The sequence below is a fragment of the Euphorbia lathyris genome, chromosome 6 (genome assembly GCF_963576675.1).
Source record: "Euphorbia lathyris chromosome 6, ddEupLath1.1, whole genome shotgun sequence".
NCBI lineage: Eukaryota > Viridiplantae > Streptophyta > Magnoliopsida > Malpighiales > Euphorbiaceae > Euphorbia > Euphorbia lathyris.
The window spans coordinates 84785931-84797779 of NC_088915.1; the positions used below are offsets into that span (position 1 = coordinate 84785931).

The 11849-nt window shown below is 34.7% G+C and overlaps 2 protein-coding genes across 6 annotated transcripts; both read right to left on the reverse strand.

Annotated features, from left to right (window-relative positions):
• Nucleotides 1-1741: 1741 nt before the first annotated feature.
• Nucleotides 1742-4588, reverse strand: LOC136232338 (taxadiene 5-alpha hydroxylase-like). Of its 3 annotated transcripts, none has more exons than XM_066021418.1 (5): nt 4451-4588; nt 3323-3717; nt 2803-3244; nt 2551-2738; nt 1742-2464 (listed from the first exon to the last, which is right to left on the reverse strand). In XM_066021418.1, exons 2-5 carry the CDS (start codon nt 3665-3667, stop codon nt 2150-2152), a joined length of 1290 nt encoding a protein of 429 aa, XP_065877490.1. In that variant the 5' UTR covers nt 3668-3717; nt 4451-4588; the 3' UTR covers nt 1742-2149. The 3 variants fall into 3 exon arrangements, with proteins under 3 accessions (XP_065877490.1, XP_065877488.1, XP_065877487.1); XM_066021416.1 differs by having other exon boundaries at nt 3323-3728; XM_066021415.1 differs by lacking the exon at nt 4451-4588 and having other exon boundaries at nt 3323-4444.
• A 605-nt stretch (nt 4589-5193) lies between these two features.
• LOC136232336 (taxadiene 5-alpha hydroxylase-like) lies at nt 5194-8694 on the reverse strand. Of its 3 annotated transcripts, none has more exons than XM_066021414.1 (6): nt 8516-8692; nt 6943-8330; nt 6427-6868; nt 6175-6362; nt 6002-6088; nt 5194-5331 (listed from the first exon to the last, which is right to left on the reverse strand). In XM_066021414.1, the coding sequence occupies exons 2-6, from the start codon at nt 7462-7464 to the stop codon at nt 5320-5322; spliced, it is 1251 nt and encodes a 416-aa protein (XP_065877486.1). In that variant the 5' UTR covers nt 7465-8330; nt 8516-8692; the 3' UTR covers nt 5194-5319. The 3 variants fall into 3 exon arrangements, with proteins under 3 accessions (XP_065877486.1, XP_065877485.1, XP_065877484.1); XM_066021413.1 differs by having other exon boundaries at nt 5202-5327; nt 8516-8694; XM_066021412.1 differs by lacking the exon at nt 5194-5331 and having other exon boundaries at nt 5350-6088; nt 8516-8694.
• Between the last annotated feature and the right edge of the window lie 3155 nt (nt 8695-11849).

The following is an 11849-nucleotide window of genomic DNA, read 5'->3' on the forward strand; positions in this document are numbered from 1 at the left end:
TAACTTGAACGTCAGACTGCACTCAAGGATCGATTATCATGTCATAGTCAATTTGTGTTGTTCAAAATCAAATGTTACTGGGGTGTGTTGCTTCATCCAATCTGATCACAGTATCATGTCATAGTCATTGAGGTCTAGTGTCCTTAGTGGAAAGGAAAACTTGGTACCCTGTATATTCCAAGAGCAATCTTCACATCTGGTATTGACCAGAAGTTTCCTTCCATCTGCTACCGTTAATGCAACAAGTGAAATTTGCACCAATGGTAGCTTTTCTGCAATGGCCAGCTTTTGATTCAGGAAAATGTGTACTGCCACTGTCGATGAGGATCATAATGATCTTCTTGTTAATATCTCCTTTTAGTCTGAAGGTATTGTCAATCACTCTACCATCTAGAGCATGAATTGATAGTGTAGCATGCTCAAAAGGCTCCTCCTCTTCAGTCTAAGTTAATTCATCCTCATCAGCTAACTCTTCCTCCATAGGGCCAATCTCTTCCAAGTTCATAGCATTAAGCTTCTTTATAGTGCACTGATGTCCAGGGAATTATTTTTCCCCACAACACCAACAAGCTCCAATAACATTTCTATAAAGGATGTTGGTGAGAAGTTTTTGGGTGCTTCGTTTGGGTGTAGAGGTTAAAGAAGGAATTTGATGACTGGTTTGGTGGTTTGTAAACCGAGATGGGAGTAGGTTGGTAAACAGTAGAGTTTTGATTTGATATATAACTAGTTTTAGTTAATGCCTCTACTACTTCTTTCAAGTGAGTGGCCTAGTATTTACCTTGTTTGATGGATGTGTAGATGTCCTTAGGTTCATGAAAACGTAAGGCAGTTCTCAACTCGGGTTTGAGCCCTGAAATGAAGCTAGAAACATAAGAACTTTCCTTGTTAGCCGGGTGAATCTTCTCCATCTTTAAGTTTTAGCTCCTCAAACTGTATCAGACTGTGTAAGCTTGGACATCTGCTCCACAACATCAGCAATCCTTGTTTCCTGAAATCGTTTGCTATCTCTTCCATAAAGATTTCCCAGTTAATGACAGACTGGCCCTTGGCCCAATTTTTGAACCATTTCTCAGGTCCATCTTTCTAGCTTCTGCGACCTCAAAAATCTAGAAATTCTTCTCACATTTGCCAATTCTCCACTTCAGTACCATCAAATTAAGGAAGAGAGCAATTGGGTAATAGTTTAGTGAAATAAGGATTTGGGTTAGAAGATTCAGGGTTGGTATTCAGTCGGTAGTTGCGTAGTATTCCCTTTTCATGATTGAGAAGGCTAAATGAAGAGTTTTCATTGTTCGGTTGAGAACATGGGTTTTTTGGGAGGTTGAGTATAGAACTAGTTAGATTGTATCATTTGATAAAGAGTTGAGAGAGATTTTACCAACTTTTCAATGGAATTTTGTGCCTGGTTTGTTCTCGTTGGATGGAATCTAAACACAAATTCTGAGCTAATTGAACCGCATTCAAATGAGATTTAATTGCTTGCAAGTTGGTGATGGTGAGCTCCTCTTGCTCCTTCAGCTTTGAATTCAAAGACTGAATCTGTTCTTCTACAGCTTACATGGCCAAGGCTTGTGCGCGTTTAACTCCTCTAGTTTGTATTTCAGTACCAACCATAAAAGTCAGTGGGAAGGCTGAGAATTGGAGTCTCTAATACCAATGTCAGATCTAGAATTCTGACTAGAGAATAATGAGAAATGAGGTAGAAGAATGAGGTAAGAAAGAGAAGAGAGAAAGAATAGAATTAGAAAGAGAGTGATTTCATTAATCATTTGCATTAATAGCTAGTACATAAATATTCTCCTTATATAGACAATAAGACAAAAGAAACTGTTACACCGATCTACCGTAAGACAGCGGGCTAATAACAATTCCTAACAATGCTATAAAGCTCGCAGAGCTATTTAGGGAATTCAAAATAGAATGCAAATCAGATATTAATTAACTAATGCAATTCAACAACTAACATAATTGGTGAACTAATCCTTCTTCGTTCGTACCTTCTTTCTACGAACGTACGTGACAGCTTCAAACACACAACTTAAAATCTAGAAACTATTGACTAGAAATTCCTGACAGCATTAATAGAGCTTCAAACACATAAATGCAACTGATTTTCACCCAATTGAACTTCCACTGAACAAACCATTTACTTGAATTTAGTAGAGATCTTTGGCTCAATTAGTATCTCTAAGCCATTCTTGAAACTTGGCATTGGATCTCTAGAGAATGCCATTTCAGGAGAAGAAACCTTCCATGTAAACTGAGTTACCAGATTATGTATTGTAACTAAAGTTTCAATCTTTGCAAATTCATTTCCAGGACAAATTCTGTAACCTCCTCCAAATGCAATGAAACTGTAGGGAGGGATCGATACCTGTTTCTCAAAACGCGCCTGATCGAACTCTGATGCATTTGGAAATATACTATCATTCATATGAGCCGTGAAAGTTGCTCCCATTACCTGAAAAGGAAAAGAATAATTGAACCTTTCTAACACAAGTTTATCAGGTAGCAACATTGATACGGCTAGAAGTTAGAAACTAAAACCTGCCATCCTTTCGGAATATGGAATCCTTCATACTCGAAATCTTTCACGGATTTCCTGAAGATAAAAAATGAAGGAGGGTACATCCTGAGAGTCTCCATTGCTACACCCCATGTATATTTCATTCTTAACAGATCATCCCATGTCAGAAGTTCTCCCGGGGCCTTACTCTTAGCTATTTCCTCTTGTTCTGCAGTCCTGAATGTTAGTAATTACCAAAATTCAATCTTTAACAGGTGAATTAATTGGCATACCTTGAACAATGCTGGCATGAATAGAAGCATCACTAGCTAAAAGCTTGATCAAGAAAGTAAGCATGACGGATGTTGTGTCATGGCCTGCAACCATTGTTATAATTGCATTGTCTACAATTTCCTCATCAGAAAGCATTGGTGAATTATCCTCGTTTCGGAGAGCAATTAAGCAAGTGAGCAGATCTTTTTGAGGGGAAGCCTGTAGTTGCTCTAGCGCTGCTCTTTTTTCATGTATAAGTTCCAAAGTAATGGCTCTGATTTTTGCTCTTGCTTTGATGCTACGGCTGAAGCTTGTGAAGGGAAAATTGATTGGTACTGTAAAAGCCCCTTCCACAATTCTGTAGAAGAGCTGTTTAAGCCTTTCTCTTCTGGATCCTTGCTCTATTCCAACTATAAATGAGCTCATGATGTTAAAGCTAAGTGTCTTCATAAATGGCATAACCTGTTATGTTTTTGATAAATCATGTCAATTAATAGGAAAACCAAAGTCAAAATCTTCAAAAAAAAAAAAATGACATACAGAAATCTTTTGCTTGCCATGCCATTGCATCCTGATTTGGCTTCTAATTTCTTCATCCATCTTTCCAACAGATTGTTTCAACACATCAGGTTTCAGGAATGAAACAAGTGCACCTCTTACTCTCTTATGTTCATCTCCACTCAATTCAAAGATATTCCTCTTGCCAAAAACCCTTCTGGAAGAGGAAGTTTTCTGACTGGAGAGAACGCTGCTTGTGTAAATCAACTTGCTAGCAGCCTGGCCATGGAGGAATACCGTTGGGGCCCCAAAGATATACATTTTTGAGACAGGACCATATTTTCTGCTTCTTTCCATGAGCCATGCTTCTGCTGTATTTTGTCTCATGGCACGCAGAAGACTCAGGCTCTGGCCTATGATAGGCAAACCGAAAGACCCTGGAGGAACCCTTTTGGAAGATTTCTTTGTTAGAAGAAGGTAGAGAGGAAGAATGAAACTAAATAAGAAGATACAGACTAAAGAAATCATTTCTACAAGAGAGAGTTGTTGCATAAGCATAAGCATAAGGAGTGAAATTCGATTATCCAGTGACTTATTAGATAAATATCAAAATTCTGAGATGAAAGCTTATACCCTCATTAATGAAGAGACATGCTCTGATGCCTTAGCAATTGGAATCTATTCTATATATAAAAGTTGGAACTCAAATACTAGAGATTTTCTGGTTGAGGTGGCTTAATAAGAGAAATTCTGTACATGCGTCATTTTCACAAATTTCCAACATTTTTAAATTTTTAATATAATATTAATCAACAAGAGTGTAAGATTCAAAATTTTAAGCTCTTGAATCCGTAGACAATTGAAAATTGGTGCAAGTGTACTCAAAATATGGGTTGATTAATTAGGCTGTCATAATTTTTCTACAACAAAATATTTCCATTATGATTTTCCTATTAAAGAAATAAAAATTGCAGATCATGTGAAACATAAAATAATGAAATATTAAATTTTAGTGTTTCAGGTAATTTAATATTAAATTGCAGATCATGTGTAAGATAAGATTACATGTTGACTTTTTTCAGGTAATTGCTTTTAGTTTTTTATCATGCAAAACAAGTTGGAAAAGAAGAGAAGAAAAACGTAGTTAAACTAAAGGTTTGAAAGCAAAACCTTCGCTTGGCTGTAGAATTCTAACGCCATTTCTGAAATGAAGCTGGAAACATAAGAAGTTTCCTTGTTAGTAGGGTGAATCTTCTCCATCTTAAGTTTTAGCTCCTCAGACTGTGTAAGCTTGGACATCTGTTCCACAACATCAGCAGTCCCTGTTTCCTGAAATCGTTTGCTATCTCCTCCACAAAGATTTCCCAGTTAATGACAGACTGACCCTTGACCCAATTTTTAAACCATTTCTCTACCTTGCCCTGCAAGTACAGATCTACCAGGTCCAGCTTTCTTGCTTCTGCGACCTCAACAATCTAGAAATACTTCTCACATTTGCTCAGCCAGTTCTCCACTTCAATACCATCAAATTAAGGAAGAGAGCATTTGGATAATAGTTTGGTGAAATAAGGATTTGGGTTAGAAGATTCAGGGTTGGTATTCAGTGGGTAGTTGTGTAGTATTACCTTTTCATGATTGAGAAGGATAAATGAAGAGTTTTCGTTGTTCTGTTGATAACTGGGGTTTTTTGGGAGGTTGGGTATAGGACTACTTGGATTGTATCATTTGGGAAAGAGTTGAGAGAGATTTTACCAACTCTTCAATGGAGTTTTGCGCCTGGTTTGTTCTCGTTGGATGGAATCCAAACGCAGATTCTGAGCTAATTGAACCGCATTGAACTGATATTTAATTGCTTGCAAGTTGGTGATGGTGAGCTCCTCTTGCTCCTTCAACTTTGCATTCAAGGACTGAATCTGTTCTTCTACAACTTCCATGGCCAAGGCTTGTGCACGTTTAACTCCTCTAGTGTGTATTTCAGTACCAACCATAAAAGTCGGCCGGAAAGCTGAGAATTGGAGTCTCTAATACCAATGCAAGATCTAGAATTCTGACTAGAGAACAATCAGAAATGAGGTAGAAGAATGAGGTAAGAAAGAGAATAGAGAAAGAATAAAATTAGAAAGAGAGTGATTTCATTAATTATTTGCATTAACAGCTAGTACATAGACAAAAGATACTGTTACAACGCTGTACCATAAGACAGCTGGCTAATAACAATTCCTAACAATGCTAGAAAGTTCGCAGAGCTATTTAGGGAGTTCAAAGTAGAATGCAAATAAGATATTAATTAACTAATGCAATTCAACAACTAACATAATTGGTGAATAGTTGAACTAATCCTTCTTCTTTTTACGGACATATGTGACAGCTTCAAACACACATTTTAAAATCTAGAAACTATTGACTAGAAATTCCTGACAGCATTAATAGAGCTTCAAACACATAAATTGCAACTGATTTTCACCAAATTTGAACTTCCATTGAACAAACCATTTACTTGAATTTAGTAGAGATCTTTGGCTCAATTAGTATCTCTAAGCCATTCTTGAAACTTGGCATTGGATCTCTAGAGAATGCCATGTCAGGAGAAGAAACCTTCCATGTAAACTGAGTTACAAGATTATGTATTGTAACTAAAGTTTCAATCTTTGCAAATTCATTTCCAGGACAAATCCTGTAACCTCCTCCAAATGCATTGAAACTGTAGGGAGGGATCGATACCTGTTTCTCAAAACGCGCCGGATCGAATTCTGATGCATTTGGAAATATACTATCATTCATGTGAGCCGTGAAAGTTGCTCCCATTACCTGAAAAGGAAAAGAATAATTGAACCTTTCTAACACAAGTTTATCAGGTAGCAACATTGATAAGGCTAGAAGTTAGAAACTAAAACCTGCCATCCTTTCGGAATATGGAATCCTTCATACTCGAAATCTTTTACGGCTTTCCTGAAGGTAAAAAATGCAGGAGGGTACATCCTGAGAGTCTCCATTGCTACACTCCATGTATATTTCATTCTTAACAGATCATCCCATGTCAGAAGTTCTCCCGGCGACTTACTCTTAGCTATTTCCTCTTGTTCTGCAGTCCTGAATGTTAGTAATTATCAAAATTCAATCTTTAACAGGTTAATTAATTGACATACCTTGAACAATGCTGGCATGAATAGAAGCATCACTTGCTAAAAGCTTGATCAAGAAAGTAAGCAGGACTGATGTTGTGTCATGGCCTGCAACCATTGTAAAAATTGCATTGTCTACAATTTCCTCATCAGAAAGCATTGGTGAATTATCCTGCTTTCGGAGAGCAATTAAGCAAGTGAGGAGATCTTGTTGAGGGGAAGCCTGTAGTTGCTCTAGCGCTGCTCTTTTTTCATGTATAAGTTCCAAAGTAATGGCTCTGATTTTTGCTCTTGCTTTGATGCTACGGCTGAAGCTTGTGAAGGGAAAATTGATTGGTACTGTTAAAACCCCTTCCACAATTCGATAGAAAAGCTGTTTAAGCCTTTCTCTTCTGGATCCTTGCTCTATTCCAATAATAAATGAGCTCATGATGTTAAAGGTAAGCGTCTTCATAAATGGCATAACCTGTTATTTTTTTAATAAATGGTGTCAATTAATAGGAAAAGCAAAGTCAAAATCATCAAAGAAAAATGACATACAGAAATATTTTGCTTGCCACGCCATTGCATCCTGATTTGGCTTCTAATTTCTTCATCCATCTTTCCAACAGTTTGTTTCAACACATCAGGTTTCAGGAATGAAACAAGAGCACCTCTGATACGCTTATGTTCATTTCCACTCAATTCAAAGATATACCTCTTGCCATAAATCCTTTTGGAAGAGGAAGGATTCTGACTGGAGAGGACATCGCTGGTGTAGAGGAACTTGCTAGCAGCCTGGCCATGGATGAATACTGTTGGGGCCCCAAAGATATGCATTTTTGAGACAGGACCATATTTGCTGCTTCTTTCCTTGAGCCATGCTTCTGCTGTATTTTGTCTCATGGCACCCAGAAGACTCAGGCTCTGGCCTATGATAGGCAAACCGAAAGACCCTGGCGGAACCCTTTTGGAAGATTTCTTTGTTAGAAGAAGGTAGAGAGGAAGAATGAACATAAACATGAAGATACAGACTACAGAAACCATTTCTACAAGAGAGAGCTTCTCCATAAGCATAAACATAAGGAGTGAAATTCGATTATCCAGTTACTGATCAGATTAAAATCAAAATTCTGAGATGAAAGCTTAGACCTTCATTAATTATATGCTCTGATGTCTTAGAGCTTGGAATAGTGATATATAAGCCACTTCACGAAAGTGTGAGAATGACATCCATGTTAAATAAAACTCAATTTAATGAAATATGCATTCATATAGTAATACCCACTTTTATTAATTTCTCACCAACACAGATGCCCATACAAAAGACAAATATTCATATAAGAGAATGGGTTCTCTGAATATTTTACTACACCCACTACTCTCTCCCACACCAGCGCGCGCACACACTAAATTAGATAATGTTTTCTCACTTGACTATTAAGATTGGTTAAATTCTAACCACAAACTAAGCCTGTGAATGTAGAAAATCTATCTCAATTATTTAGATATTTTGCTAGAACTTTCAAGAAGTCGGTGAATAATTGACTTTCTAATAATCCAATCCATTGGATCAACAAGAGTGTAAGATTCAAAATTTTATGCTCTTGAATCCGTTGACAATTGAAATTGGTGCAATTGTACTTAAAATATGGGTTGATTAATTAGGCTGTCGTAATTTTTCTAGAGTAAAATATTTCCATCATGATTTGTCTATTAAAGAAATAAAAATTGCAGATCATGTGTAATAAAATAATGAGATATTAAATTTTATTGACTTCAATATTGGTGCCTGCAAGATTACATGTTGACTTTTTTCAGGTAATTGTTTTTAGTTTTTTTATCATACAAAACCTTTGTTTGGCTGTAGAATTCTAAAGCCATTTCTGAAAATTCACTTTTCTTTCGATCTGTTCATCTTCCTATTGACACCTACCGCTTCCTCTTCCCTGTAATCACATAAATCACGCAACAAACAGACATAAGTTACAATTGAGAAAAACCTGAATTCGTATTTTATGTTAATACATGATCTGCCATTTTTAGACCCCTAGCAAGCCGAAGAAGAAAATCCAGCAAATTAGATCTAAACGAACAAAAGTTCCAATTGAATTCGTAATCCGTAATCCATTACCTTTTTTCCTCTTGCTAGATTTTGATCTTGATTTAGCCGTAGCAATGGCATGTTTCCCGCGTTTTCCAATCCTGCTGCGTCTTCTTCCGCCATTGGAATATCGATATTCTTTTCGGTTCAAATAAACTATTCTTTTCTCATACGTACACAGGACAATGATTCGATGCCGTTTTGGGAAGGGAAAGAAACACTGCCCTTAACACAACTATGTTTATAGGTATTAGGTAGCGGGTTTTGACACCCGGATCAAAATAACCGACCGAACTGATGATTTCAATTTTTTAGTTAGGTTCTTTGATCTATTAGATTCGGTTTCAGTCTTAAATATTGAAATATATCGGAAATATCGATGGATTTGGTTTTTTAACAAAATAACCAAATTAAACGAACCAACCGAGAGATTAATTACATTTATCATTTTTTATTAATTATCTGAGGGGGCGTTTGGTTCGAGGTCTTTAAGAATGAGAATGGGAACGGGAGGGTTTCATTCCCTTTGTTCTTGTTTGTTTAACAAAAAAATTCATTTCCTTTATCCATTTTAGATTATAGGATTACCCCACTTTAGGTTAACCCATTACCCCAAATCTTGTAGGGAATTGGATTCCCTTTCCCAATTTTTTTGTTCTTTTTATTTTATCGAACCACAAATCTCTAAAATTTATGAAATTCCAAAATTTCTGAATTTTTGAAATTTTTGAAATTCTAGAATTTTCAAAAAGTCCAAAAATTTTGGAATTTCTAAAATTTCAGAATTTCTGGAATTTCAGAATTTTAAAAATTTCAGAATTTTTGAAATTCCAGAATTTCTGGATTCTAGAATTTCTGGATTCTAGAATTTCTGAAATTCTAGAATTTTCAAAATTCCAGAATTTTTGAACTTCCAAAATTTCTAGAATTTTAGAATATCTGAAATTTCAGCATTTCTAAAATTCCAGAATTTTTAAAATTCTAGAAATTCTAGATTCTGGAATTTCAGAATTTCTAAAATTCTAGAATTTCCGGATTCTGGAAATTCAAAATTTTTGAAATTCCAGAATTTTCGGATTTTGGAATTTTAAAAATTCCAAAATTTCAAAATTTTTAAATTCAAATTCCAAAATTTTCAGAATCTAATAATTTTTGAAGTTCAAGAATTTTTTGAGATTTTAGAAATCTGAAAGTTCAAAAATTCTAGAGGTTTGAAATTGTATTCCCTTTCCTAAACATAACCAAACACATAGGGGAATCAATGCTTATTCCTTTCCTTTCCTTTGGTTTCCCTTTCTTCATTCCTTTCCCCTTACCTCATGTGAACCAAACGCCCCTGATTATGTTTAAAAGTTTTTAATTCTTGAATCAGTACTTGAATAATAAACGGCTCGGTTTCCTCGTAATTTTTTTATCAATACAATGAAAACTTATTTTTATATTCTATCTATACTGTCTCAACAGCACACCGAGTCTCTGCAATATCTAGAGTTTCCGCCGCTCACTTTTTATAATGTAATTTTCAAATGTCAAGTTTAGATGAAAAATCAATTGGTTTTGAGAATATTATTGTCGATTGGTGATTTTTATATTTATTGTTTAGTTTTTTTCCTTCTTATAAATTTAATAAATGATATTAATTTTTTAAATATTTGGATATTTGATTTATATGTGTGATTTTTTAAGTAATCACAGTGAATATTTAAAAAGGTATTTGATATATTTTGGATTTTAAATCTATAATTGATGCGGACATCTCCTATAAAAGTGTCGGAAATATGATGTAAAAGAGCGTTGAAGTGAAAAGTCCTCAATCGACGTGTGGTCTTGCCACACGCCATGTGAGGCCGGGACTATCAATGGAGAAGTTGGAATCATATCCCCACATGTCGTGTCATGGAGCCACACGTCGTGTGGGGATCAAAGGAACTCCAACCCGGAGCAGTAGGCCAGCCACTCGGCGTGTGGGATGAGTTGCCACTCGGCATGTGGGGCATTACTTCTCTAACAAGAATCAGCTTGGGGAACAAAGGCTGTGAGAATTCAGAATTTTTATTATTTACTGTTTTGCCACTACTGAATTTAGTGTTTTCACACTTAGCCTTATTTCTCTAAATGTCATTAGGCATTCCTTTTTCCATTTTATCCATATCCTCTGTCTTGTTTGTAACCCAAGCTAGGTTATTTTATTCTTTACTTTAATATTAAAGAGTGCTATATAAACCTCTATATTTGTAATAAAGAACAATTTTTTATAAAATTAATCAAAAATAGCATCCATTGGAGCTTGTTCGTCTAGTTTTTTAGGATTAACTCCTTCAAACTAGGTTTGAGGAGAAACTCTTTGTGAGTTTAAGATCAAGACCCTCAAATTCGATTCGATCCGTATCAATAATTATATTTTTTTTAGGGTAAAGTACAAATTTTTTTATCGTATTTGCAAATAGAGGTCTGTGGTTTAAAATTTTGCAAATAGAGGTATGTGGTTTGCTTTTTTTACAAAACAAAGTATTTAAAATTACACATTTAAGTAATTGATGACAATAAGAGTGTTTTTTTAAAAAAAATTCAATTATATTTATATATTGACAAAACATAGATCCCAAAATTAAATTGCAACGGTGTAAAATGATCTTAAATATCAATTTAGTTCATAAACTGCCAGATTAGTAAAAAACATAAAATTCCACCATATTATTTATTATTTCGATTTGTTTTTTTCGGAGGTTGTATTTTGCTGATATGTAAGAATAATTTTTTTAAGATAAAAATGTATTTAGTTGTAATCAGAACTTAATTGTGTAATTGTAATACTTTGTTTTGTAAATAAAACATACCACAGACCTTTATTTGTAAACTTTTTCAACTACATGCTCCTGTTTGCGAATTGAGCAAACAACAGACTTTTTTTTTTTTTTTTTGTACTTCTTCCTTTTATTTATTAAGTTATCAACATTAATTAAATTAAAAAATTAATAACGATTTTTTAAACTTATATAGTTACATTAATAATTAAATCATGATTTTTCAATACATAATACTGAACATAATGAACACTAATCAGACTATACATTCAGCTTGTATCAAATCATGGATTCGTGTGGTTTTTTTAAATATAAATATTATAATAAAATAATATAAAATAAAAAATCATTTATTTAATAACTGATGAGACCGAAAATTGAACCGATCTGAAATACTCAATTCAGTTCAATTTATTATTATTATTTCGGGTGCTTTTTATGCTTACTTTGTTTTTGATAAAGTAAGCTTTACTTTGTTTTTTCTATCATTGAATGAGCTTACTTTGTCAAAGTTCATCACCATCCAATGGTGGAAAAAACAAAGTAAAGCTTACTTTGTT

Excerpts from the sequence above, each read along its gene's own strand:
- LOC136232336 (XM_066021412.1), bottom strand. The coding sequence starts at position 7,464 with ATGTTTATGCTTATGGAGAAGCTCTCTCTTGTAGAAATGGTTTCTGTA. Across the intron at positions 6,869-6,942 it reads GTGGCAAGCAAAATATTTCT|GTTATGCCATTTATGAAGAC; the intron begins GTATGTCATTTT and ends AAAAAATAACAG. Across the intron at positions 6,363-6,426 it reads TCATGCCAGCATTGTTCAAG|AACAAGAGGAAATAGCTAAG; the intron begins GTATGTCAATTA and ends TCAGGACTGCAG.
- LOC136232338 (XM_066021415.1), bottom strand. The coding sequence starts at position 3,844 with ATGCTTATGCTTATGCAACAACTCTCTCTTGTAGAAATGATTTCTTTA. Across the intron at positions 3,245-3,322 it reads ATGGCAAGCAAAAGATTTCT|GTTATGCCATTTATGAAGAC; the intron begins GTATGTCATTTT and ends AAAACATAACAG. Across the intron at positions 2,465-2,550 it reads ATATTCCGAAAGGATGGCAG|GTAATGGGAGCAACTTTCAC; the intron begins GTTTTAGTTTCT and ends TTTCCTTTTCAG.